The 24,916-nt window shown below is 50.6% G+C and overlaps 1 protein-coding gene across 1 annotated transcript in view; it reads left to right on the top strand.

Moving 5' to 3' along the window:
* The first annotated feature begins 4,042 nt into the window (after nucleotides 1-4,042).
* NWD1 (NACHT and WD repeat domain containing 1) overlaps nucleotides 4,043-24,916 on the top strand; it is a 39,732-nt gene continuing 18,858 nt past the window's right edge. Inside the window, 10 exon segments of the mRNA XM_069483455.1 lie at nucleotides 4,043-4,322; nucleotides 4,422-4,565; nucleotides 7,073-7,108; nucleotides 7,296-7,381; nucleotides 11,376-11,453; nucleotides 13,580-13,857; nucleotides 19,997-20,118; nucleotides 20,121-20,572; nucleotides 20,575-20,611; nucleotides 20,614-20,968. Coding sequence (XP_069339556.1) covers nucleotides 4,043-4,322; nucleotides 4,422-4,565; nucleotides 7,073-7,108; nucleotides 7,296-7,381; nucleotides 11,376-11,453; nucleotides 13,580-13,857; nucleotides 19,997-20,118; nucleotides 20,121-20,572; nucleotides 20,575-20,611; nucleotides 20,614-20,968 — 1,868 coding nt within the window.

Genomic DNA, 24,916 nt, shown 5'->3' with positions numbered 1-24,916 from the left:
TCTGCCCCCCAGTGGACAGTTTGGCAACATTGGGCTACGTTTGTGGCTGTTGTGATTTGGGGGTGTGCGTGCTACTTGCATCTGGGGGGAGACCAGGTTGCTGCTTGCTCAACACCTTCTGTGGCACAAGACAGGCCCCTGCAAGGACGAACGGTCTGGCCCTAAATGTCTTGCAGTATCGAAGACGGAAAACCCCGGTCTAGAGGCTTAGATTTCGATAACACTTGCTGGAACCCTGACATTGGAGGCTGAACTTGGTTTGATTCCTGACCCTACCACTTGTTGGGTGAAACTGGCAGGAGGAATAAGATTAATTAATCACGACCAGCATCTCTGGCGCCCGTCTCACGATGCAGGCGTGTTGCCAAGCTCACTCTCTATGTAAACGCGTTTCATTCTCTCTGCAGCCCAGGAGGTTGCTGAGAAAAACTCGAGCCCACAGAGGGGAAGCGTCACGGGCAAGGGATTTCATCTCTCTGCACCTTGTTCTTTTCCTTCCATGGGGCAGGATCCTAATGTCTGCCCCTTGGGGTCGTTGTGCAGACTGCCGACACGGAATGCCAACCAGCTGGCACCTCCCAGACCCTCAACGAATGGCATCTGTTACGAGCAGCTGTATTAGCCTGGCACACAACAGTTAACCACCAGGTCTGGCTGAGTGCCCAGCTAAGCCAGTACCCAAGAGCCAAACAGTCCCGTTCATTATCTTAGTTGTTGTGAGAATTGGACAGGAAGACACCCACGAAGTAGCTAAGACAAAAGTTACTAGGATTGCTGCAGGGGTGTGTGTCTTCCAGGTGGCACTGAGCCCAGAAAACTTTCTTCTCCAACTTACTTCTCCAGAGGGTTCTAAATTGGCCCTTCCACCACCAGCAAGAGCAAAAGGGAGGCTGGAGCCCCCAAGGAATGCCCAGGAGGCGGGCGCTGCAGAAGGCCTCTGTCCTTCCTGGGGCAGTTCAGTCTTGCTCAGCTGTCTGCGGTAACACACAAGAGCAGAGAAAGACAAAACAATTGTGGATCAGCCCTTTGATGTGACGATTATTTCCTGAGCACCTACTATGTGCCAGGCATGCTGATCTTGGCCGACAAGATCCTTGTGTTCATGGAACTCATGTTCTTACAGGACAGACAAACAGTAAACAAGTAGAAACATATCTGCTGGTGGTGAGTGCCATGCAGAAAATTAAAATAGGGTGATGGCATCCAGAGTGACTTAAGGGGACATTGAGCAACGGATGGTCAGTGAGAGACCCTCAGGAGTTAACATTTAAGCTGAAATGCGAATGACATGAAAGGATACGGGATGGAGACTTCAGGTATGGCACGTGCAAAGGCCCTGAGGCTGAAATAAGCTAGATGCGTTAGACCAGGGGTTCTCAGACAGGGGGAATTCTGCCCCCTGGGGGACACTGCAATGTCCAGAGATATTTTTTAACTGTTGTAACTTTTAGTTGGGGCGGAGGTGGAGGTCAGGGATGCTACTCAATATCCAACAATACACAGGACAAGCCCCATAGCAGAGCATGGTCTGGCACCAAGTGTCAGTCATGGTGAGATTGAGGAAGCCTAGTTTAGAGAATAGAAAGAAAGCCGGGGTCAAAGTCAAGGTCAAAGCCTTCTGATCCTCCTATGAACATCAAGAGGCATCACCGAGGGGTCACAGCCATATACAGCCATACAGCGGGGATAGGTCCAAGGAGCCTGTTGGGACCCAGGGAAATGGGGGAAGGAACAGAAATTACGGTGCAGGCAAATTCAAGGTCTAGAGACGAGTGAGACGAGGTGCTAAGGGAAGGCCTGGACTGACACTGGAGCCCAGAACCGGGGCCTCAGAGAAGTCAGTGGGGTGTGGCCAAACCGGAGGGTCCAGGTGCATTGTGGGAAGGTGGCTGGATGGCCAGGTTGGCTTTGGGGTGGGGACCAGACCAGCCCTCACTCCCCAACTCTGCCCTTCAGGCCAGTGAGAAATTTCTCATTCTGAGCCTCAGTATTCCGATCTGTCAAATGGTGATAGTCAACTCCACTTAATGTGTCGCTACTGCTGACTAAAGGATTAACTCAGGAGGCCTGGGCTGTCCACACCCTGCACATTAAAGGTTGATTGCTTGACCTCCTCCTGGGAGTTGACCTCTACCTCCTTGGAATGTCCTGTCTGATAAGAGTGTCTTTGTTTGCCTGGAGGGTCTTGAGTCACACTAGACAGTCACAAAGTGATTTGTGGTGTGAGCTTTGGGTCGCATGGTATCAGCTGAGCCCTGGACGTGCTGGAGATTGAGGTCAGCCATGCAGGTGGTCAACCTTGCCTACATGATCAACCCCCAATAAAACCCTGGACACCAAAGCTCAGGGCGGGGTCCCCTGGTCAGCAGTACACCATGCGTGTTGGCACATGTCGTTGCTTGAAGACTTAAGCATTGTTCACACAACTTCATTGGGAGGAGACACCTGGAAGTTCATTGTAATAAACCACAACCATGAGTATAACAGCTTTTCTGAATTCTCAGAGTCCTCCTAGCAAATCATTGAACCTGAGGAGGGTCTGGGTGGCCCCTGAGTGGCAGAGTCTTTCTTGGGTGGACAAGGCAGGGAAGGGAAGTTGAGGCAGAAAGGATAATATGGACAAAGACACAAAGGTATATGAAAAAGCCCAGGTTGTTCAGTAGAAGCGATATCACTGTTTATCGGGTGCCCACTACACGCTGAGCACTTTACAGACCCATCCCCCACCTGCCTTATTCATGTGGTGTTCATGGTGGACTTTGGCATTGACCTTGATCTGTCAACACATTGCACTCCATTGCCTATTGCCTCTGAGTGTCCTGAGTGGTCCCTGTTCCCATTTCACAGACCATGTGGCTGAAGCCCCTTATGTAAACCCCCCAGGAAGGGGATGGCGGAGCCAGTGTTCAAACCAGGCTCGCGGATGCCAAGGTGTCGTCTGTTCTCTCTGCCTCCAGCGGTGGGTGGGTACAGTTGACAGGAGGTGGGCAAGGGTCAGGCCCCCAGGGCATTTTCAATAATGTCGAATCTTGAGAGTCTTCCCTGGACATACAGCGTATGCTGCTGAGTATTTCAAAGAGCATGTCTCAGTTTGACACCAGTAGGACCTTTGTCACCACTCAGAGGCTTGCCGATCTCCCTCCTTGTCAAAGAGAGCTGGTCTCAGTCTCCATGCAGGTGAAGATTGAAAGCTGGTTTCTCACCACTGCTGACCATCCAGAACAGGTCTTTCTTTGTGGTGGGGACTGTCCTGTGCCTTGCAGGGTGTTGAGCAGCATCTGTGTCCTCCACCCTCCAGACGCTGGTGACACCCTTCCCACCAGTCGTGGCAACCAAAACTGTCTCCAGACATTGCAAGTGTCCCCTGGGGGCAGAATGGCCGCTATATGAGAACCGATGGTTTAAATAGCACATGTGGCCGGGTGCGACGGCACGTGCCTCTAATCCCAGCACTCTGGGAGGCCGAGGGCGGGAGGATCGCTTGAGGTCAGGAGTTTGACACCAGCCTGAGCAAGAGTGAGACCCTTGTCTCTACTAAAAACAGAAAAAATTAGCCAGTGTGGTGGTGTGTTCCTGTAGTCCCAGCTACTCGGGAGGCTGAGGCAGGAGGTTCGCTTGAGCCCAGGAGTTGGAGGTTGCTGTGAGCTATGATGACACCATGGCACCCTACCCAGGGCGATAGAGTGAGATCCTGTCTAAAAATGAAAAAAAAAAAAAAAAGAAAAGAAAGAAAGGGAAAATTAGCTGAGTGGCATGCACCTGTAGTCCCGGGAGGATCGCTTGAGCACAGGAGTTTGAGGCCACAGTGAGCTACGATTGCACAACTGCATTGCAGCCTGGGTGACAGAGGGAGACCCTATCTCTAAAAAGTGTAAATAAATAGTACACGCGGTGCCTGGAGCTGGAAGGACTGTTCCCGGTTGGTGGGCGTGGGAGTGTCTGTCCCTCTCGCCTTTGCTGCCGGGGCTGGGCACAGCTCCCGGCATCTCCCCGTGCACGCCTGGGCTCAGGCTCCACTGACAGGGAGGCCCCGGGAACCCGGATGTTTGAGAGGCTGGCTGGTCCCTGGGCCCCAACACCCAGTGCCAGGAACCCACCGTTGCTGTGGCTACCACCGAGCGCTCAGGGCTGGGAGCTGGGGAGGGAGCCTGTGCGTCGAGGAGACAACATCCAGAGGCCGCGGCTGGGAGGCCACTGTCTAATGTCCACCCGGCAGCACTTACAGACCGGCGAGGGCAGTGGGGAGCAGCTGGTTCAACTCCCCGGGTCGCTGGAGGTGCTGGGGGCTGCAGGACGCCGCCGGGCCGTGGGAGGCGAGACAGGTGCCCCGCTGCAGACGGCACTGCCGGCCGGCCGGCCGGCCTCCCAGGAAGACTGCCGGGCTACCGGCTGAGGTCGCTGAACCCCGGGCCCTTTCCCAGGGAAGAATTATCGAGCTGGGCGGGCAGCAATGAGTGTGGGCCCCCTTAGCCCAGGCACCTGCCGGGCTTCTCCAAGGTCAGGTGGGCCCCCTCCCAGTGCCCCCGTCCTGCGGTGGGACCGTCTTCGTCAGTTCCTGGTGTCGGGTGAGGAGCAGGGCAGGGCTGGGGACTTAGTGCCTGCAGGCACTCTCAGGGGCAGTTGGGGCAGTTGGCAGAGGATGTGAATGCAGCTCGGCTAGTGACCAACGTGCGAACCAGTGAGAGGGAGCCTCCTGGACCCTCTGTTTCCTCCTCGATAAACCAGACTAAGAGCCAGACTTGACAGAGTTGCTATATGTGACAGGCATATGATGTTGCAGGTAACATTTATGATGAACGTACTACGTGCTAGGCTTAAAAAGTGCCAGAGCCTTGCCACATGGCCCTGTGAGACTGGACGCTGCTCACCTCCCTACCTGTATCTCATATGATCTTCTCCCACCATGTGCTGGAGCCAGGCTGCCTCCGGCAGGTCCCGCAGCCCATGAAGCCCTGGACCCCATATCAAGACCTTCGCCTTCAGAGATCTTTCTTTTCCTTCTTCCCATCCTTTGGGTCTTAGCGGAAACACCCCCTCGTCAGGGAGCCCCTCTCTGTCCCCCAGTCTAATAGGTTTGTCCTTGTTCTTCTCTAGCCCCGCTCACTCAGGTTTCTTTGACAGCACTCTTCATAAATTCCAATTATTATTTTTTTTAATTTCAATCATTTCATTTATGTGTCAGTTTCCCAGTTGGGCTGTAAACTCCGTCAGGGCAAAGGCTATATAGCGTGATGTCCTGGCAAATGTTCACCAATTTTTTTTTTTTTTTTTGTCTTTTTGCTGATCCTTCTGCCTCAGCCTCCGGGTAGCTGGGACTACAGGTGTGCACCTGAAAAGCCCGGCTGGGTTTTTTTTTTTTCCCCTTTCTTTTTGGTAGAGACGGGTCTCACTCTTGCTCAGGCTGGTCTTGAACTCCTAAGCTCAAGGGATCCTCCGGCCTCCACCTCCCAGAGTGCTGGGATTACAGGACTGAGCCACCACGCCTGGCCTCCAGTGTTTTTTTTAATTTCATTTTTTTTGTTTGCCAATTTTTATGGTGTAAATGTTCCCACCATAGTCAATTTCAAGCTGCCAATGGACTTCACTTGAACACAGAGTTGGGTGGAGCTGTGTGGTAGCACACCATTATCTAATATTTCTCTGATGCCAAATCAATATTTTTTTATGTATTTGGGGAAGGGAGGCAGAGGATATCAGCGTTATGGGGGATGCTGCTTCTCCAGCCCCGCCCCCCGCCAAATCGATATCTGTAAACAACCTCCAGTGCAGTGTTCACAGCCAAATGTAGTAAAACAATTTGGGGGTGGTGAGTTTTGAGTATTTTCTATTTCTGCCTTTAGTATCATGCTTTCCATTGTAAGTTCTGCTTTGAATTTTTACATTGATTTAATGTAATTTTTAATAATTGCTGTGTTAACAGATGGCTCACGAAATTTCTGAAGATTTAGCAATCAGCTCTCCCAAGCCAGTGGGGGCCGGCTTGTAGCACACCACGTTGATTACATATGAGTCTTGTTTGTCATTGTACCCGGATGTGTAGCAAAGGTCCAGGCATAAGGTAACTGCCTAATAAATATTTTACGGACACATTTAAATAGCCTGTGGAGTCTGTAAGGCAGGGCACAATTGTACCACATCCCAGATGAGGAAAGCGATGAAAATATTTAGATATGAGACAGATCCAAGACTGGTGTTCAGGTCAATTCCAGTGCTAGGATTTGTGCAGCTTTCTTGTGTTATTTTTTTCTCTTTCTCTTATTTATTTATTTATATGTTTTTAGAGATGGCATCTCACTATGTTGTCCAGGCTGGTCTCAAACTCCCAGCCTCAAGCGATCCTCCCACCTCAGCCTCCCAAGTAGCTGGGATTATAGGTATGTACTACCACACCTGGCAGCTTTTTAAAAAATATTTTATTTCTTTGAGGGGGTAGGTTTTTTGGGCCAGTGGCTTTGGGGAGCTCCTTTCATGGACACCCAAATGACCTCCCTCCTGGCCACGTGGAGAAAACAAATGTTTCTTCAACGCTCACATTGCAGTCTGTGCTTGTACTTGTAGGATTCGGTGATCTGACCAACATTTTCTGAGCACCTACGTTGAGTGCTGAAAATGCAGTGATGACCACAGCAAGCAGAGGTTCTTGACTTTGGGGAGCTTCTAGCCCTGCCAAGCAGATGCATCGCTCCCATTTTACAGAGGGTTAAACTGAGGATAAGCTGGCACTTGGCACAAGGCTACACAGTGAAGTTAGTGGTGGAGAAGGTCTTAGGATCCAGGTTTACAGTAAGCGGGGCTGCCAGATTTAGCAGAAACAAACAAACAAAAACCCAAAACAATCACAAAACCAGAACATCCGGTTCAATTTACATCTCAGACAAACCACAAATAACCCTTTAGTATAAGTACATCCCAAATAGTGCTGGAATGGGATATACTTACACTAACAAGTTTATCTGGAATGCAGGTTCAACTGGGCGTCCTGTATAATATCTGGCAACCCTAACCCAGGGGTGGTGACCAACCATCTTGGTTACCCCAGGCCTGAGGGTTTTGCTGAGATGTGGGCTTTTAGAGCTGACCCCAGGAAAGTTCCGGGCAATCCGGGATGGTAAGCCTCCCTGGGTTGACCACGTTATTTTTGTATCTTGATTTGCTGTGTGAAGGACTCCAGCCTTAGGGGGTACCTTAGTGGATATTGGGGGTGGGGGGCTGCCAATGAGGTTCAAAGCAGATTTGTGGAGCTGGGAAGAGTTCTGGGTCCTTCCTCCCAACCCCCTCTGTGCTCTTCCTTGCAGATATGGATGCAGAGAGGGAAGCCCTGCAGGGCACCGCTGACCCCGAAGTGCAAACCTTCTGCCAGAAGCGCGGCTTGATGTTCGAGGTAACAGGAAGTCAGCCCGGGCTCCATGCTCCGTTCTATGCTTTGCTATTGAGTCAGGAAGTTCCTAATGAGATATATATATATATATATATATATATATATATATATGTATGCTTTTTGAGACAGGGTCTTGCTCTGTTGCCCAGGCTAGAGTGCAGTGGTGTCATCATAGCTCACTGCAGCCTCAAACTCCTGGGCACAAGCGATCCTCCTGCCTCAGCCTCCTGAGTAGCTGGGACACAGGTGCACGCCACTATGCCTGGCTAATTTTCTTATTTTTTGTAGAGATGGGGTCTTGCTATGTTGCTCAGTCTGGTCTCAAACTCCTGGCTTCAAGTGATGCTCCCATCTTGGCCTCCCAGAGTGCTGGGATTACAGGTGTGAGCTGTTGCTGTTTTTGTCCTGCTCTCGGGACCTCCTGGCCCTGCACACACTGGGGCCGCTTCAGGAGGAGCAGAAGGAGAGCTGCAGGATGTGGGGGGTGGGTGTGGAGGTGGCACGCGCCTTCTTCTGGAGCACTAGTGATATGCCTGCTGGGCACAGCCACCATGGACCCCACACAGTGTGTCCTGGCACCAATCCCCGGCAAGGGATGTCGCCCGCACGTTTCCACGTGGAAACTGGTGAATCATCCTTGGAGTCTCAGCTTAAATGGCGGAGACTCTCAGTGGCTGCCGCCTTGCTACTGATGACACTGATTCATTGCATCCAAGTCCCCCTTGGTTCAAAGATACACCATAGTTGATATATTTATTACCAAGAAAAAAGCGGTGCTGGCAATTCCACTCTGCCCTGCCCTTGATCATGAGACATAGTTCAATGTCAGAGGCACTAACACGGAAAACGTCTGCATGGAGAACTGCATTGAAATGCTCCGTGTCGTCTCTTTAAAGCCCTCTCCAGACTCCGAGGCAGATGTTGTAAATATCCTAAAACATCCCTGTGGGGGGACAGGAGCTCTTGCTGGAGGCTGGTCCCTGGCCCCACTTCCTTTCCTGTTCCCACAACTAATCGCTTCTCCCCCTCTTCCTGCAGTCACATTCAGCACTGCTGGCCTTTTACCGCACGCTGTAGTAGGTTAGGAATTCGTGTGTCTTTCTCCCCGTGCTAAAGAATTCAAGGGGCAGAGACTGTTCCCACCCCCACTGTATTCCCCTCACCCCAGCCTTCCGCAGGGTCAGCTTTGCCGACTTGAATCAAGCCATTCTGCCCAGCCCCCCTCTGCCAAGCAGGCAGAAAGGGACCGTAAGCGCAAGCGTGCGGTTGCCAAGGAGATCTTGCCACGTCCAATTCTGGCCAAACTAACCACCGTCCTTTGCAAAGAAAGCTCTGCAAACAAGTATGGACATGTCTTCACTTTCAAAAGCACAGTTTGAAAACACCGAAGTTCCTTTTTTAAAAAAAGTTTATCCAATATTGTTTTCTTAATTTTTATTTAAAAATCTTATTCATTTAAAAACCTTTTTTTGTGTTTATTTATTTATTTTTTTTGAGACAGAGTCTTGTTATATTGCCCAGGGGGCTGGTCTCAAACTCCTGGACTCAAGAGATCCTCCCGCCTCAGCCTTCCCAGTAGCTGGGACTAGAGGCATGTGCCACCATGCTCAGCTAAATGTTGTTTTTAAATAATCTTTTGATTTTGGAATTTAGATTACAGGAAAATTGTGCAGACTGTACAGAGGGTTCTTATGTATCTCACAGCCGTTTCCCATAACTCCTAACATCTTGCCTAAGGGTGGAATAACCAACAATGTTACCATAGTTGTAACTTTGTTACAGCTATCAAGCTGACATTGGTACACTATTATTATATTAACCAACCTCCAGACTGTATTCAGATGTTGCCAGTTCTCCTTCTAAATCCTGTTTCTGCTAGAGGGATCCCGCCCAGGATATATCCCATTGCATTGAGTTGTAATGTCACCCTGGTGTCCTCTGGTCTGGGACAGTTTCTCAGTCTCCTTGCTGCTCATGCCCTTGGCAGTGTTAGGGAGGACTGGAAGGGCACCGTAGACATTACCCTTTCCCCCAGTCTGGTCTGTCTGATGTTTTTCTCAGGATTACACCGAGCTTATGGGTTTTGTTCAATTTCTTTTAATCCAGACATCCCACTACAGCGAGAGGCTGCCAAAAATTACTGAAAGGAAGTTTATGCTTTTGTCAAAGGGAATCGAAAAAACATCACCTGTCATGCCACCTCCCTGACAACCGGTGCTAGTAATCCTCAGGTCGTTGATCTGAGGTGGGGTATGCAGCACACTGAGGCCACCAAACACCTGACCACGGAACTCTGCTTGGAGGAGGTTGACCGGTGTCGGAAAGCATCCATAGGACCTGCTTTTGTTGAGAGTCTCTTTGGAGGGACGGGTTAGCTCTTACTCCTGGTTCCATCACTAGGATATAGCCTCTGCTCCCTAGCCCAGCTGATCAATGGAAGGCAGTGGGTGGCGTTTATGCGATCATACCCTTTTTCTCTAGCCTTCCCGTGGCAGACATTGCTAATTGATCACAGCACTCTTTTCCTCAGAGCTAGCTGGGATCCAGGCATTAGCTGTCAAATGGAAGCAGCAGGTGAGCTGGGGAGTACAGTGTCGAAGCAGAACGGAATCTTAGCATCTGGTCTGGACCTTCCGCCACCTTTCCCACCCCATCCACTTCTTATCTGTGGAACTTTGGGATCCTGGAAAACCATAAAGAAGGTAGAAACCTATCGGGTCTTGGGAATTTTTTTCCCCTCTGTGTGCTCACTGGTGTCTTGTCCCCTTCCCACTGCACCCCCTCTGTCACCACATCAACCCCTGGCCCACAATTAATGGTTTGGGCTGTTACTGTCAAATGATACTCCAGACTCTTGATTTATTACCCCACCCAGTTCCAGATACATACAAGAACTACGACATTTTCTCTCATAAATTCTAGAGCAGGGGCCAGCAAGCTACAGTCTACTGGGCAAATTCGGCCCCCTACTTGCTTTTGTAAATAAAACTTTATTGGCACACAGCCATGTCCATTTGTGTACACATTTTCTAGAGCTGCCTTTGAGTTATAATGGAAGACCTGAGGTGTTTGGATGGAGACCATCTGATTTGCAACGCCAAAAATATGGACTCTCTGGTCCTTTTTGGGAAAAGTTTGCTGACATCTATTCTAGACAGTAAAGAGGAAAAAAGTAAAGAAAGGGGCCAGGCGCAGTGGCTCACGCCTGTAATCCTGGCACTCTGAAGGCTGAGGCAGGAGGATCGCTTGAGGTCAGGAGTTCAAGACCAGCCTGAGCAAGAGCGAGACCCCATCTCTACTAAAAATAGAAAAATGAGCCAGGTGTTGTGTCCCAGCTACTCGGGAGGCTGAGGCAGGAGGATCTCTTGAGCCCAGGAGTTTGAGGTTGTAGTGAGCTATGAAGACACCACGGCACTCTAGCCTGGGCAAGAGAGTGAGACTCTGTCTCAAAAAAAAAAAAAAAGAAAAGAAAAGAAATGAAAAAAAAAGTGAAGAAAGTATTTTTGCTCAACACACCGTACTCACAAGGAAGCTTTGAGCAGCTCCAAATAAGAGGAAAAGCCGTATGGAACCTCTCCTGAAAATAAATCAGAATGTAGAGAGAGTGGTCCCCTTTCTAAAAGCTGTTTTCTAGTGACATAAGAAAAATACAGAAGGGTTGTTTGGCCTTAGAATTACATTGTCCAATGTGGTAGCCAAAAACTAAATGAATTAAAATCAAATGGAATTTAAATCTTCGTTCCTGGGTTGTACTAAACGCACAGCCATGGCTGGCGGCCACCATATCGGACGGCGCAGGTTAGAAGTCTTCTAGCTTTGCAGAGAGTTCTGGCGGCAGTGCTTAGAGATGAGGCCTCCCTAGGAGAATAAAACTAAGATCCAGGCAGGGGAGCGGTGAGTGGACAAAACAGGAACTGTGTTTCCCTCTGTCCTCACACCTCGACAGCAATCAACACAGACTTCTGTGACCAAACGTGTGTGGGCTTCTCCCCGCCAGCAAGCCCGCAGCTGGTCCTGCAGCGGACACCGGCTGGGCGTCCCCCACTTCCATGCAGACCCGATCCGCCTGGAGACAGTCAGATCCCACGGGGAGGGAGGGCTCAGCGCCACAAGACGGCCCCCCACCTTCAGATGCCTCTGGAACCTTAGGCTGAGCAGCTTCAAGGCGGGGTTCCCGCAACCCTCTCTTTGGGTTCAATTAACTTGCTAGAGCGGCTCACAGAACTCAGGGAAACACTTAGTTACTGGGTTTTGCATACGGGACCCTGCAAAGCACACAGATCAAGAGATGCGTGGGGAAGGGGCGTGGAGCTTCCCCATCCTCCCCGGGGCAGTGCACCATCCTCCAGAAAGCTCCACATGTTCAGCGACCCCCAAACCCTCTCCTCTTGTGCCTTTTATGGAACCCCCATTGGACAGGCCTGATTGCAGCCACGCAGCAACGTGGCTGGACAACAGGGCGTGATCCAACACTCCCAGCCGAGCGGGGAAGCCAGCAGGGCCTGTCTGTCCACGTCCCTCTTGGCCTCTCTGGGCAGCACTCCTTGGGGTCTGCGGTCAGAGAATGTCTGGGCAGCTCCAAGGCAGAAAGGGAGGGGACGGTTCCTGCCTCGGAGAGAAAGGAGCGGGTGGAAGGAGGGCAGGAGTAGGGCAGAGAGAAATCCTGTTCCCTGAGGCTGCTGTTTGGACATAAAGTATCCAACATTATAACAAAAGACTGTAGCTTGCCCAGTGGACTGTAGCTTGCTGGCCCCTGCTCTAGAATTTATGAGAGAAAATGTCATAGTTCTTGTATGTATCTGGAACTGGGTGGTGTAATAAATCAGGAGTCTGGAGCATCATTTGACAGTAACAGCCCAAACCACTAATTGTGGGCCAGGGGTTGATATGGTGACAGAGGGGGTGCAGTGGGAAGGGGACAAGAGACCAGTGAGCACACAGAGGGGAAAAAAGGCTATGGGGTTTATGAGCCCGATCGGTGCACGAGAAACCATCTATATGTGTACGTGTGTGTACATATAATAATATCACAGAATGTAAGAAGTTTTTATGATTTATGTATTAGGGTTTAGATAGAGTCGGGCCTGAGTGTTCACTCCTTTGTCCCACACTTCCATGGCATGTGGGCACCGCTGTGTTTTCATTGTAACCATTTTAAAATACGTTCTCACATTTGGAAGGCTCTACACCCCTGCTTGTAAATCTCCTTCATAGATTTTTTTTTTCCCCAGTCTTCTAACTCAGGAAAAAGAATTCCAGGAGGAATTTGGTTTTGCAGCCCAAATTGCAGGCAGCGAAAAGCACAACGTGGCTTCCAGGCTGCATGGGGAAATGGAGGATGATCCCTGAGCTTCTTCCAGGCCTGACCAACCAGCCTTGGAACCTTCCAGAAGGTCCCGTGGCTGGCTAAGGTCTACTTAATTTCTGCTTTCCTTTCGAACCCGCCATCACCCCTCTGTTGTCCTAGAGCCACAGCATGATTCTGCTCCAAGAGTCTGATCTGGGGGACTTTCCACGAAAATCAGAGATGTGCGGGGGCCCTTGGAGAGGTGTCTCTCTGGTAAATAAGTCACTAGGCAGCACCCAGTCCGGGGACAGCTCCCCACGGCACTTCTGCTAAGAGGCTCTGGTCCCTTGGGCCACCAGCAGCCCTGGCGCCTCCAGAGCTCTGAGACTTGTTCCTGGGGGGACCTCCTCCTATTTCCCTCGCTCTGATCCCACAGACCAGAGCGGTTTTGGTGTTTTTTGTTTGTTTGTTTGTTTGTTTGTTTTAGAGACAGTTTCTTGCTCTGTCGCCCAGGCTGGAGTGCAGTGGCACAACCACAGCTCACTGCAGCCTTCGAACTCCTGGGCTCCAGCGATCCTCCGGCCTCAGCTTCCCAAGTAGCTGGGACTACAGGTGCCTGCCACAATGCCCAGCTAATTTTTTCATTTTATTTTTGAGATGGGGGTCTCACTATGTTGCCCAGGCTGGTCTCGAACTTCTGGCCTCCAGCGATGCTCCTACCTCTGCCTCCCAAAGTGTGGGGATTACAGGCGTGAGCCAGTGGTCCCCACCTCTGCCTGCACGTAGTGTAACTATCACGATGCTATTGCCTGCAGTCTCATTTTTATGGGTTCTGCGGGCCTCACCCACCATCACAGAGCTCAGTGTCCGGGTGGCGACACCTGTGCCTCCTTCTCTGCCCACCTCTCTGCCAGGCCCTCCTGGGGGACCCGTATGGCCCCTGTCCTTTCCCCGCGCTGATCGAGGAGAAGGAGTGGGAGGCATTGAGGGTGCAGCTAACTGCCAGGCCGAAGGACCTGGAACTGGTGGTGCGACGCTTCCGGAGGGATGAGAACGCCATCCCCCCCACCTACGTCCTGCAGGCGCCGGGTGCCAGGGAGGCCACCCTGACCTCTGTCCTACACTCCGGAGCCCAGGGGGCCCGGAGGCTCGGCCTCATCTCGCAGGAGCGGTGGCACCGACCACGGGTCAGGTGAGGCTATGCGGACTCTCTGGGGGTGGGGTGGGGCGGTCCGTGAGGAACTGACCACATGTTCAGAGTATCCCTGTGCTGTTGCCAAAAATGCAACATTCTTGCGGGGCGCAATTGTAATCCTAGCACTCTGGGAGGCCACGACAGGAGGATCGCTTGAGCCCAGGAGTTTGAGGCTGCAGTGAGCTGTGATTGTGCCATTGCACTCTAGCCTGGGTGACAGAGTGAGACCCTGTCTTGGAAAAAAAGAAAAAAGAAGAATTAAAAACCACACTGCACTCCTGCCTGGGCCACAGAGTGAGACCCCTTCTCTTAAAAAAAAAAAAAATTAAAGCAAAACCTGGCAAGCTGCAAGGATGGGTCTACCCCATGTTGGCCTGAGAGCCAGCCCTACCCTCTTGCTGCTTTTATGTGGAAACTGAGGCACAAGAAGGAGACTCGTTTGCCCAGGGGGTGAGTAAAGATCCCAACCTTCAAACCTGGGACTGTCTGAGTTCCTCACCCAGCTCCCCGCGGGCTGTGGCCGCACCTCCCTGCAAGGGTCCTATGTCAGGGAGTCCCTCCACTTGAACACCACCTCTGTGAACGTCACCTCCCCTGGGGCACCAGTCTCCTCCCTGCCTCTCACCTCTAGCCTCTCCCTGCCCCTTCTATCTTCCACACTGGCTACTAGAAAGGATTTTCTTTTTCAAAATATTTACTGTTTTGGTTTTTAGAGACAGAATCCCACTCTGTCACCTGGGCTGGAGTGCAGTGGCAAGATCATAGCTCACTGCACCCTCGAACTCCTGGGCTCAAGCGATCCTCCTGCCTCAGCCTCCTGAATAGCTGGGACTACAGGCACGTACCATGACAACTGGCTAATTTTTCTATTTTTAGTAGAGACAGGGTCTCACTCTTGCTCAGGCTGGTCTCAAACTCCTGAGCTCTAGCAATCCACCCGCCTCGGCCTCCCAGAGTGCTAGGATTACAGGCGTGAGCCTCCTTGCCTGGGTTGACCGAGTGATTTGGAAGGGGAAGGAGCTGTGGGAGGAAGTTGCGGGGAGCTCCGTGCAGGTGCTGCCTATATGCAGGTCAGCAGATCTTGTTCCCGCAGTTATCTTGAGTAGGGGCCATCTGGCAGTGAGGCTGACACCAGCCAGACTGCAACAAATTCAAGGTTAGCTTCTCAGCATTTTCCACCAGGGGAGAGTCCCACAGTCTTGATTTTGGTCAGCTGTTCAAGGCCAATTCCTAGGAATTCTTGAGCAAGCACACAATTAGTCATTGAGAAAGAAAGAGCTACTAGTTAGTTTTAAGATGGAGTGATTGTTACTGGTACAGTCTCAATATATTGCCCAGGCTAATCTTGAACTACTGGCCTCAGCCATCCTCCCACCTCAGGCTCCCAAAGTGCTGGGATTACAGGTGTCAGCCACTATGCCTGGCCCTAGAAAGATTTTTTTTTTTCCTAAAAATGCAACATAATCAAGTCATTTCTCCACTACCTGCTGCCAGGAAGAAATAGATTCTTTCTTATTATGAGTTAGTAAAATGTCACTGTGTGCATTATTAGTATGTAAATTTATATTACCAAGAATGTTAAATATATGAATTTGTATCATCAACATATTCAATATGTGAATTTATATTATCAACATAAAATATATTGATTTATTTAAAGATATTGAACATAGAAACTTATATGAAAGTGTTTTAATTTTTTTTTTTTTTTTTAGAGATAGGGTCTTGTCTGTCTCCCAGGCTGGAGTGCAGTGGCATCATCATAGCTCACTGTAGCTTCAAACTCCTGGACTCAAGGGATCCTCCCACTTCGGCCTTCTGAGTAGCTAGAGTCCCAAAGGTGTGCACCACCACACCTAGCTATTTTTTTTTTTTTTTTTAGAGATGGGGTCTTGCTCTGTTGCCCAGGCTAGTCTCGAACTCCTGGCCTCAAGTGATTCTCCCACCTCAGCCTCCCAAAGTGCTGGGATTACAAGTGTGAGCCACTGCACCTGGCTGAGTGTTTTAATTTTATTAATAATATGTTGACTATTATATGCATATATATTCATTCTGCCAATGGCACATCCATTTTAAAAATAAACCTTTTGTTTTGGGATAATTTTGCATTTACAGAGAAATTACAAATACAAAGTTACAGAGCTACAAAGAAAATACAGAGCTCCCACACACCCTTCACTCAACTTTCCATAAAGTTAACATGCAACACAGCCAGGGTACATTTGCCAAAGCTAAGAAATTAACATTGGTACTTAACGTTGGTACCTTACCATGAACTCAACTCCAGACTGTATGGGACCTCATCAGTTTCCCCATGAATATCTTTCTGTTTCCGGATCCCACATTGCATTCAGCCACTACATTCCCTTAGGCGCCTCTGGTCTGTGACAGTTTCTCAGTCTCCCTTGTTTTTTGATGACCTTGACACTTTTTTTTTTTTTTTTGAGACAGAGTCTCGCTGTGTTCCCCGGGCTAGAGTGCCGTGGCGTCAGCCTAGCTCACAGCAACCTCAAACTCCCGGGCTCAAGCAATCCTTCTGCCTCAGCCTCCCGAGTAGCTGGGACTACAGGCATGTGCCACCATGCCCGGCTAATTTTTTTTCTATATATATAATTTTAGCTGTCCAGATCATTTCTTTCTATTTTTTGTAGAGATGGGGTCTCGCTCTTGCTCAGGCTGGTCTCGAACTCCTGAGCTCAAACAATCCGCCCACCTCGGCCTCCCAGAGTGCTAGGATTACAGGCGTGAGCCACCACGCCCGGCCGACCTTGACACTTTTGAAGAGGTCTGGTCAGGTCTTTTGTGGAATGTCCCTCAATCTGGGCTTGTCTGATGCTTTCTTGTGATTAGACTGGGGTTACAGGTTTGTGGGAGGAAGACCTTATTTCATCATACCAGGGACACCTGATACCCGAGAGACATCACGGGTGATGTTAACTTTGATCCCTTAATTAAGCTAGTATATGACACGTTAATTTTGAAAACATGGCTTATGTGAATGATGTTAATGGCTACTGTTCATTGTAGACTTATCATGTCATTATTGCTTGCTCTGTGACGTGAAGCTCGTGCTAATTGCTTTCATAGAGGTGTCTGCGATTGGTGTCATCATTGGCATCTGGGGTCTGTGCTTTGGGACAGGTGGGGATTTGCAGCTCAGCCCTGCTCGTTTCTAGCTATATGGAGCGAGAGCCTCAGTCTCGTCACCTGCAAAGTGAACTAGTCAGAAGTCAGACTTCATGGTGTCACGTGAGGATGCAAAGGGTCTTGTCCCAGCCATGACCTCTTTTGACCTCATCAGACAATGTCCAGCCTCACCCGTTGAGAAGTCACATGCAAATGAACGAATAGGAACGCCTTGAAATTAGCAGAAAACTAGAGCTGAGTTCAGGCGGGTCGGGGGCATGTCAGTGACTGTGTCTTCAGAGCATATGATTTTCAGGCATCTTGCTCAGCTATTTCTTTTAAAACTTTTAATTTCCAAATAATTTGAGATTCACAGGAAGTTGCAAAAAAAATAGTATGGAGAGATTCCATGTATCTTCACCCTGGTTTACCCCAAGGAAAGAAGACTCAAGAGAAGTTAGGCTTTCAGTGTCCCCAGCATCATTTAGTTGCAAAACTAGAGAACAATATTACAACCAAGAAATAGACATCGTTATCCGGAAAGAGCAACACTTTTACAGGCACATTCTTGCATGTGTGTGTATTTCGTTCTATGCAATCTCATCGCATGCAGTTTCGAGTAAACACCATCGCAGTCAAGATACAGGCCTGTTCCTCGCTGAAAAGGTCCCTCCTGCTGCCCCTTTTATAGCCACACTCGCTCTCCCCCCCCAATCCTTCACCCTTAGCAACCACCCGTCTGTCTCTATTTCTATAATTTTGTTATTGTAACAATGTTACAGAAGTTGGAATGACCTCTAACCTTTAGAGACTGGCCTTTTTCCTTCTGCACAATAGGTTCAGCTTTGTACAAGGCTTATTTCATAGAAAGTTCTCACCACAGCCCCCTGTCAGGATGAAATAGTACACCAAAGTTGCAGAGGAGAACACAGAGGATCAGAGAGGTGCAGTGACTTCTTCAAGGCCACACAGCCATCCTGCAGGTGGTCTTAGATTGGTTCATGCTGAAATGTGTCTGAGAAGGATCCCATTTTGGAATTGTTAGTTGGCTTCATCTTTGACCTTCATTCACAGGGCCAAGTGGCAGGGGTGTGTGTGTGAGGTCTCTCCAAGGAGGACTTTTGAGTGGCTCTTGTCTGTGGCTTGGAGGTTGAGCCCTGTCTCCAAGGGCCTGGCTCATTCAGCCACAGAGATCTGGGAGCCTCCACTGAGCCCAGAGCTGCGTCAAAAATAACTCCTTAGATCTGGCTGCTATTTCAAAACAACAGCCTCCAAGCAGAAGTCAGTATGGACCTGTGACTCTAGAAAATATGGGTCCTTGGGGCAGCTGCTGCATGCTCTGGGACAGGGGTCAGCAAACTATGGTTGGAGGGCCAAATCTGGCCCACTGCTTGCTTTTGTAAATAAAGTTTTATTGGAACCTACTCAAGTGCATTAGTTTGCATGTTGTCCATTTGCTTTCATGCCACAACAGCAAAGCTGAGAAGCTGTGACAGACACCATCTGGCCTGTAAAGCCTCAGATGCTTACTCTCTGGCACTTTACAGAAAAATGTGCCAACCCTTGCTCTCAGAAAGACATGAGTTGGTTTCTACCCCTCCAGGAATGCAGCCTCCAAGCTCATTAAAAACTCTCTCTCCAGCCTCTGTGGCTTTGGAAATGGTTTTCTGAAGCTTCGAATGACCCAACTTCATTCCTTTGCTATCTGTCTGTCTGTTTTGTGTCCATTTATTCATTCATTCTGGAATGTCCACTCCACCTCGACAGGGCTCTCTGAGTGCTGTGCTCACTGCTGGATCCCCAGTGTGGAGAGCAGAGGCACAAGTAGGAACTCAACAGTCTGTTGAATGAATGGCTGAGGGCGGCATCTGAAACTGACAACATTGATTTTTTTTTTAATTGAGGTGAAATTCACATAGCATGAAATTCACCATTTTTAAGTACAGTTGACCCTTGAACAACTTGTAGGTTAGGGGTGCCAGCCACCCCCCATCTTCCTCCCACCCTGTGCAGTTGAAAACTCACATGTAACTTTTGACTACTTAACTACTAATAGCCTACAGTCGACCGAAAGCCTTACCGTTAACATGAAGACTTGATGAACACAGATTTTGTATGTTGTATGTATTATATACTGCATTCTTGCAATAAACTAAGCGAGAGAAAAGGAATGTTATTAAGCAAATCCTAAGGAAGAGAAAATATATTTCCTATTGGATCATCATGAAGGTCTTCATCTCGTTGTCTTCACGCTGAGTAGGCTGAGGAGGAGGGGGAAGAGCAGGGGTTGGTCTTGCTGTCTCAGGGGTGGCAGAGGTGGAAGAAGATCTGAGTGTGAGTGGACCCACACAGTTCAAACCCGTGTTGTTCAGGGTCAGCTGTATACAATTCAGTGGCATTCAGTATAATACATTTGCCGTGTTGGGCGACCACCACCTCTGTCTGGTTCAGAACATTTCCATCCCCCCAAAAGGAGACCCTGTCCCTATCAGCAGTCACTCCCCACTCGCCTCCGCCAGCCCCTGGCAGCCACTAATCCGTTTCCTTCTACGTACTGGCCTGTTCTGGACATTTCATGTCGTTGGGATCGTGCAATATGTGACCTTTTGCACCTGGCTTCTCTCACTCAGTGGCCTGTTGTCGAGGTCCATCCACGTTGTAGCACATGTCAGTACCTTGCCCGCTTTCATGGCTGAATAACAGGCCATTGCACAGATCCACCATATGCTGTTTGTCCTCTTATCTGCTGATGGGTACCTGGGTTGTTTCCTCCCTTTAGCTACCGTGCATAGCGCTGCTGTGAGCAAGGGCATGCCAGCATTCCTTCGAGTCTCTGTTTTCAGTTCTTTGGGGGCAGATAGTAGAAGCAGAATTGCTTGGTCCTGTATAACTCCGTGTTTCACTTTTTGAGGATGAGAGTATTGTTCTACGATGGCGCTGCTTCTCACACAGGGTCTCTGTGTTGCCTGCCCCAAGGGTTCTTTGATTGATAACAGCCAAATCGGTGCAGTCCCTGGACCAGCAAGCCTCATAGCTTGCTGGAAATGCAAACTAAGCTGGAGCTGGAGGTGGCCGGGCAGGAGTTGGGGTGGCTCTACCAGGAGATCCGCCCCCACCTTTGGCAGAGTGCGGAGCCACCCGGACCTTCTGCGGACGCCAGGAGCTCCTGGCCCAGCTCGGGCAGCGGCTCAGGCAGAACGACAGCAAGCCCCACACCCCCCTGGTGCTCTCAGGTCCTCCGGGCGTTGGAAAGACAGCCTTGCTGTGCAAGCTGGCCGAGCAGATGCCAGGGCTGCTGGGCCACAAGACGGTGACCGTCCTGCGGCTGCTGGGGACCTCACAGATGAGCTTGGAGACTCGCAGCCTTCTTAAGGGCATCTGCCTCCAGGTGTGCCTGGCCTGCGGGCTGCCCCTGCCCCCCGCCCAAGTCCTGGATGCACACACGAGGGTGCTCCAGTTTTTCCACATCCTCCTCCACATGGTCTCCTGCAGAAACTTCGAGTCCCTGGTGCTCCTACTGGATTCTATGGACGACCTGGACTTGGCCCACCGCCCTAGGAGGGTCCCCTGGCTGCCTCTCACATGCCCCCCCCGAGGGTGCACCTCATTCTCTCGGCTGGCTCGGGGGAGCGGGGGCTTTGAACACCGTGCGGGGGATGCTCACAGACCCCGGGGCTTACTGGGAGGTGAAGCCCCTCTCGGGAAACCCAGGGCAAGAGATGATCCAGCTCCTGTTGGTGGCTGCAAGAAGGATGCTGACCCCTGTGCAGAGGGACCTGCTCTGGGCCAGCCTCCCGGAGTGCGGGCACCCGGGGCGGCTGAGGCTGGCCCTCGAGGAGGCCCGGAAATGGGCCTCCTTTTCCGTGCCGGCCCCTTTAGCCACCACGGCCGAGGAAGCGACACACCAGCTCTGCACCCGCCTGGAGCAGACACACGGGCAGCTCCTCGTGGGCCGCGTGCTGGGCTACGTCGTGTCTTCCCGGTAAGTCTCAGCTTTTTGTGTGTGTGTGGTTTTTTTTTTTTTAAACTCTGTTTTTCCCCCTTTTTAAAAACTGAGATATAGTTCATGCATTCATTTCCTGCTGTCACAAATCACCAACTGGGGGGCTTAGAACAACAGACGCTTATTCTCTCGTACTCCTCGAGGCCAGAGGACTGAAATCAAGGTCTCTGCAGAGCCGCGATCCTCCGCAGCCTCTAGGGAAGGATGAATTCTGCGACTTCCTCTTAGGTTCTAGGTCCCGGCCACCCTGGGCATTTCTTGGCTTATAGATGCGCCACTCCGATCTCTGCCTCTGTCTTCACACAGCCTTCTCCTCCCTGAGTGTCTCTGGGTCTTTTTGTTTGTCTGTTTGTTTTGATACACTCTCATCCAGAGAGACGGAGCGCAGTGGTGTCGCCATAGCTCATGGCAATCTGCAACTCCTGTTCAAGCGATCCTCCTGCCCCAGCCTCCTGAGTAGCTGGGACTACAGGCATGCACCACCACGCCTGGCTAATTTTTCCTATTTTTTTGTAGAGACGGGGTCTTGCTATGTTGCCCAGGCTGTACTTGAACTCCTGGCCTCAAACAACCCTCCTGTCTCAGTCTCCCAAAGTGCTGGGGATTACAGGCATGAGCACCTCACTTGGCCTAGAGGGAGTAGATCTTAAGTGTCCTCACCACACTCACACACACACACACACACACACACAATCTTGACTCTGCATGGTAACAGACATGTTGACTAATTTGATTGTGGTCATCGTTACACAATGTATACGTGTATCACATCATCATTCTGTACACCTTGCACGGATACAATTTTTATTCATCAGCTATACCTTCATAAAGGTGGGAAAATAAGTACCTACATAAAAAAGAAAGAAGAGACTGCCTACCCGGTTGCTCAACCCGATGAAAGTCTCAGGGCTGTGAACGCCAATCAACCAGGGACAGGACAGACCAGAGCCTTTGCTCAGAAATGCTGGGTGTGGACGGGGAGTCACAGAGAGGGGGGTGTTAATCAGAGTCACCCCAGCATCCAAGCTGCCTCCGCAGGAGGGTTGGGTGGAGGCCAATTAGCGGAGCCACCAAGGCACAAAGCTTTGCTTTGCCGCAACGGGCCGACAGAAGGCGCTGCAGCCCGTCACCCCAAGTGCTGGGTGACAGACTAACAGTTGTGCCTCTTCTCTGGTTTGGGGAGGGGGCAGTTTTTTCTTTCTCGGTCCGTGCGATTTCAGACTTCTGTCTGTTACAACATACTTGCCTAGAGGGCAGAGCCCAGTGAGGAGGAGCTTTCAGTTTGTTTCCTTTCAACGGAAACCGCTCATGCCGGTGTTGAGAACTAAGGGTCTTACTCCAGTGGGAGTTGGGGAGGTCCAGAGCCACCTTGTGTCCGACTCTAAGGGTGCACCCCAGATTTCATGTCGCACCCCAGAGTTCATGACTGGCCTGGACTGTACAAGGGTACAAAGGCAAGCTGGGAGCTGAGGCTCACACCCATAATCCCACCACTTTGAGGGGCCGAGGCAGGAGGATCGCTTGAGGCCAGGAGTTCAAGACCACTCTGGGCAACACAGTGAGACCCCATCTCTACAAAAAAAAAAAAAAAAAATTAACTGGGCCTCGTGGCACGTGTCTGTAGTCCCAGCTACTTGAGAAGCTGAGGTTGGGGGGATACCTTGAGCCCAGGAGTTCAAGGTTACAGTGACATATGATCACGCCACTGCACTCCAGCCTGGGCAAGAGAGTAAGACCCTGTCTCCAAAACAACAACAACAAAAACTCCAAAAAAAAAACCCAAGACAGATTGGGCAATGATCCAGAATAGAGGGGTGGCCCATCAGGCCATTCTGGTGAAGTCTACTTGGAGGAAGCGAGTTGTCATGGAAACCAGAAAGTCATGAGAATCAGGGCATTTTCCCATCCTCTCTCCCTCGGGGGTCCTCTCTGAACATTGGCTTCTCTTCTAGGTTCTTCCTTTTGCCTCCCTGGAACTTCAGCTTGCCTTGAGCTTCGGTTGGTGTCAGGAGCTTGTATTTTGGGTACCAGGCACCCTCTTACTGGCTTGTTCTTTGAGTCCCAATTCAAAAATCTGGGGAGACAGAAACCAGTTGGCCTACTTGGCCCCGTGTCCGGTGCAATCAGCAAAGCCAGGGTGCTCACAGGGTGTAGGACCTCCACCCTGGGGTGCTGGCAGGGGTGGTGGTTTACGAAGGCTACAGTAAGGAGGATGATGTCGGTACGTCCGGTGCCATGAAGCATGTTCCGTTTGCATGTGAAGTCAGTGTGCTGGGATGATTGAGAGACTCTCTCTTGGGGCGGATCTGAGTTCCTTGTAGGCCAGAGGTCCTCACCTCTGGGTGACTCTGCCACCCAAGCAACGCTTGACAGGGTCTGGAGACATTTGGGGAGTCACAATTGAGGGGGGTGGGTGCTCCCGGAGTCTCTGGTGGGTGGAGATCAGGGAAGCCACTCCACACCCTACAGGACAGTCCCACCACAGAGAACGGCCCAGACCCTGGTGTAGGTAGTGCACAGGGCGAGAAACCCTGCCAGGGAGATCCTGTCTGTCTGTCTGTCTGTCACCTCTAATTATCTATTTCTAATCACCCCCCACTTTGTTTTTTTGAGACAGGGTTGCTCTGTCCCCACACTGGAGTGCAGTGGCATCATCACAGCTCACTGCAGCCTCCAATTCATGGGCTCAAGTGATCCTCCTGCCTCGGCCTCCTGAGTAGCTGGGACTACAGGTGCACACCACCATGCCTGGCTAATTTTTTGTTTTTTAGTTTTTGTAGAGACGAGGTCTCACTATGTTGCCCAGGTTGGTCTTGAACTCCTAATCTCAAGTGATCCTCCTGCCTTGGCCTCCTAAGTGCTGGGATTACAGGCATGAGCCGCTGAGCCCAGTGCCCACTGCTTTCAGAAAGTATCCACCCTCCTTACCACGGCCTGCCAGACCTGGCCACCCCCTGCCTGGAGTACCTACCCCTAAATCTTCCCCTGCTGGTTCCCACCCACCTAATCCCAGCTCACATGGCGCCTTCCCAGAGAGGCCTACCTGCTCCGAGAGCCATATCCCTCCTCCACCCGTCACCTTGTCCCTCTCTTTCACGGTACTTCATTGATCATCTTCCTGCACTTGGTACTACTCAGTGCTTTTGTGTTTCTTTCCTGCCTGGTTCCCTGCACTAGAAGACAAGCTCCAGGGAGTCTGCAGTGCTCTGAGTGTTTGTGTCCCCTGAAATTCCTATGCCGAAATCCTCGCCCCCAAGAGATGATATTAGGAGGTGGGAGCCTTTGGAGGGTGATTAGGTCATGAGGGTGGACCCCTCATGAATGGGATTCGTGCTATAAAAGGAACCCCAGAGAACTCCCTTGCTCTTTCCACCACGAGAACACAGAAGAAGGTCCCGGCCGGGCGCGGTGGCTCACGCCTGTAATCCTAGCACTCTGGGAGGCCGAGGCGGGTGGATTGCTCAAGGTCAGGAGTTCGAGACCAGCCTGAGCGAGACCCCGTCTCTACTAAAAATAGAAAGACATTATATGGACAACTAAAAATCTATATAGAAAAAATTAGCCGGGCACAGTGGCGCATGCCTGTAGTCCCAGCTACTCGGGAGGCTGAGGCAGTAGGATCGCTTAAGCCGAGGAGTTTGAGGTTGTTGTGAGCTAAGCTGACGCCACGGCACTCACTCTAGCCTGGGCAACAAAGTGAGACTCTGTCTCAACAACAACAACAAAAAAAAAAAAAAAAAAAAGAAGAAGAAGGTGCCATGTATGAACCATGAAACGGGCCCTGACCAGACCTCGAATCCGCCAGCACCTTGACCTTGGACTTCCAGCCTCCAGAACTGTGAGAAATAGATGTTCGTTAGTCAAGCCACCCAATCGACAGTATTTTTATCATAGCAGCCCGAATGGGCTAAAATAGGTGCCCAGCTC

Source organism: Eulemur rufifrons, chromosome 2 (assembly GCF_041146395.1).
Source record: "Eulemur rufifrons isolate Redbay chromosome 2, OSU_ERuf_1, whole genome shotgun sequence".
NCBI lineage: Eukaryota > Metazoa > Chordata > Mammalia > Primates > Lemuridae > Eulemur > Eulemur rufifrons.
Note: the sequence above shows the minus strand (reverse complement) of the source record. Positions and strands in the feature narration are given on the sequence as shown.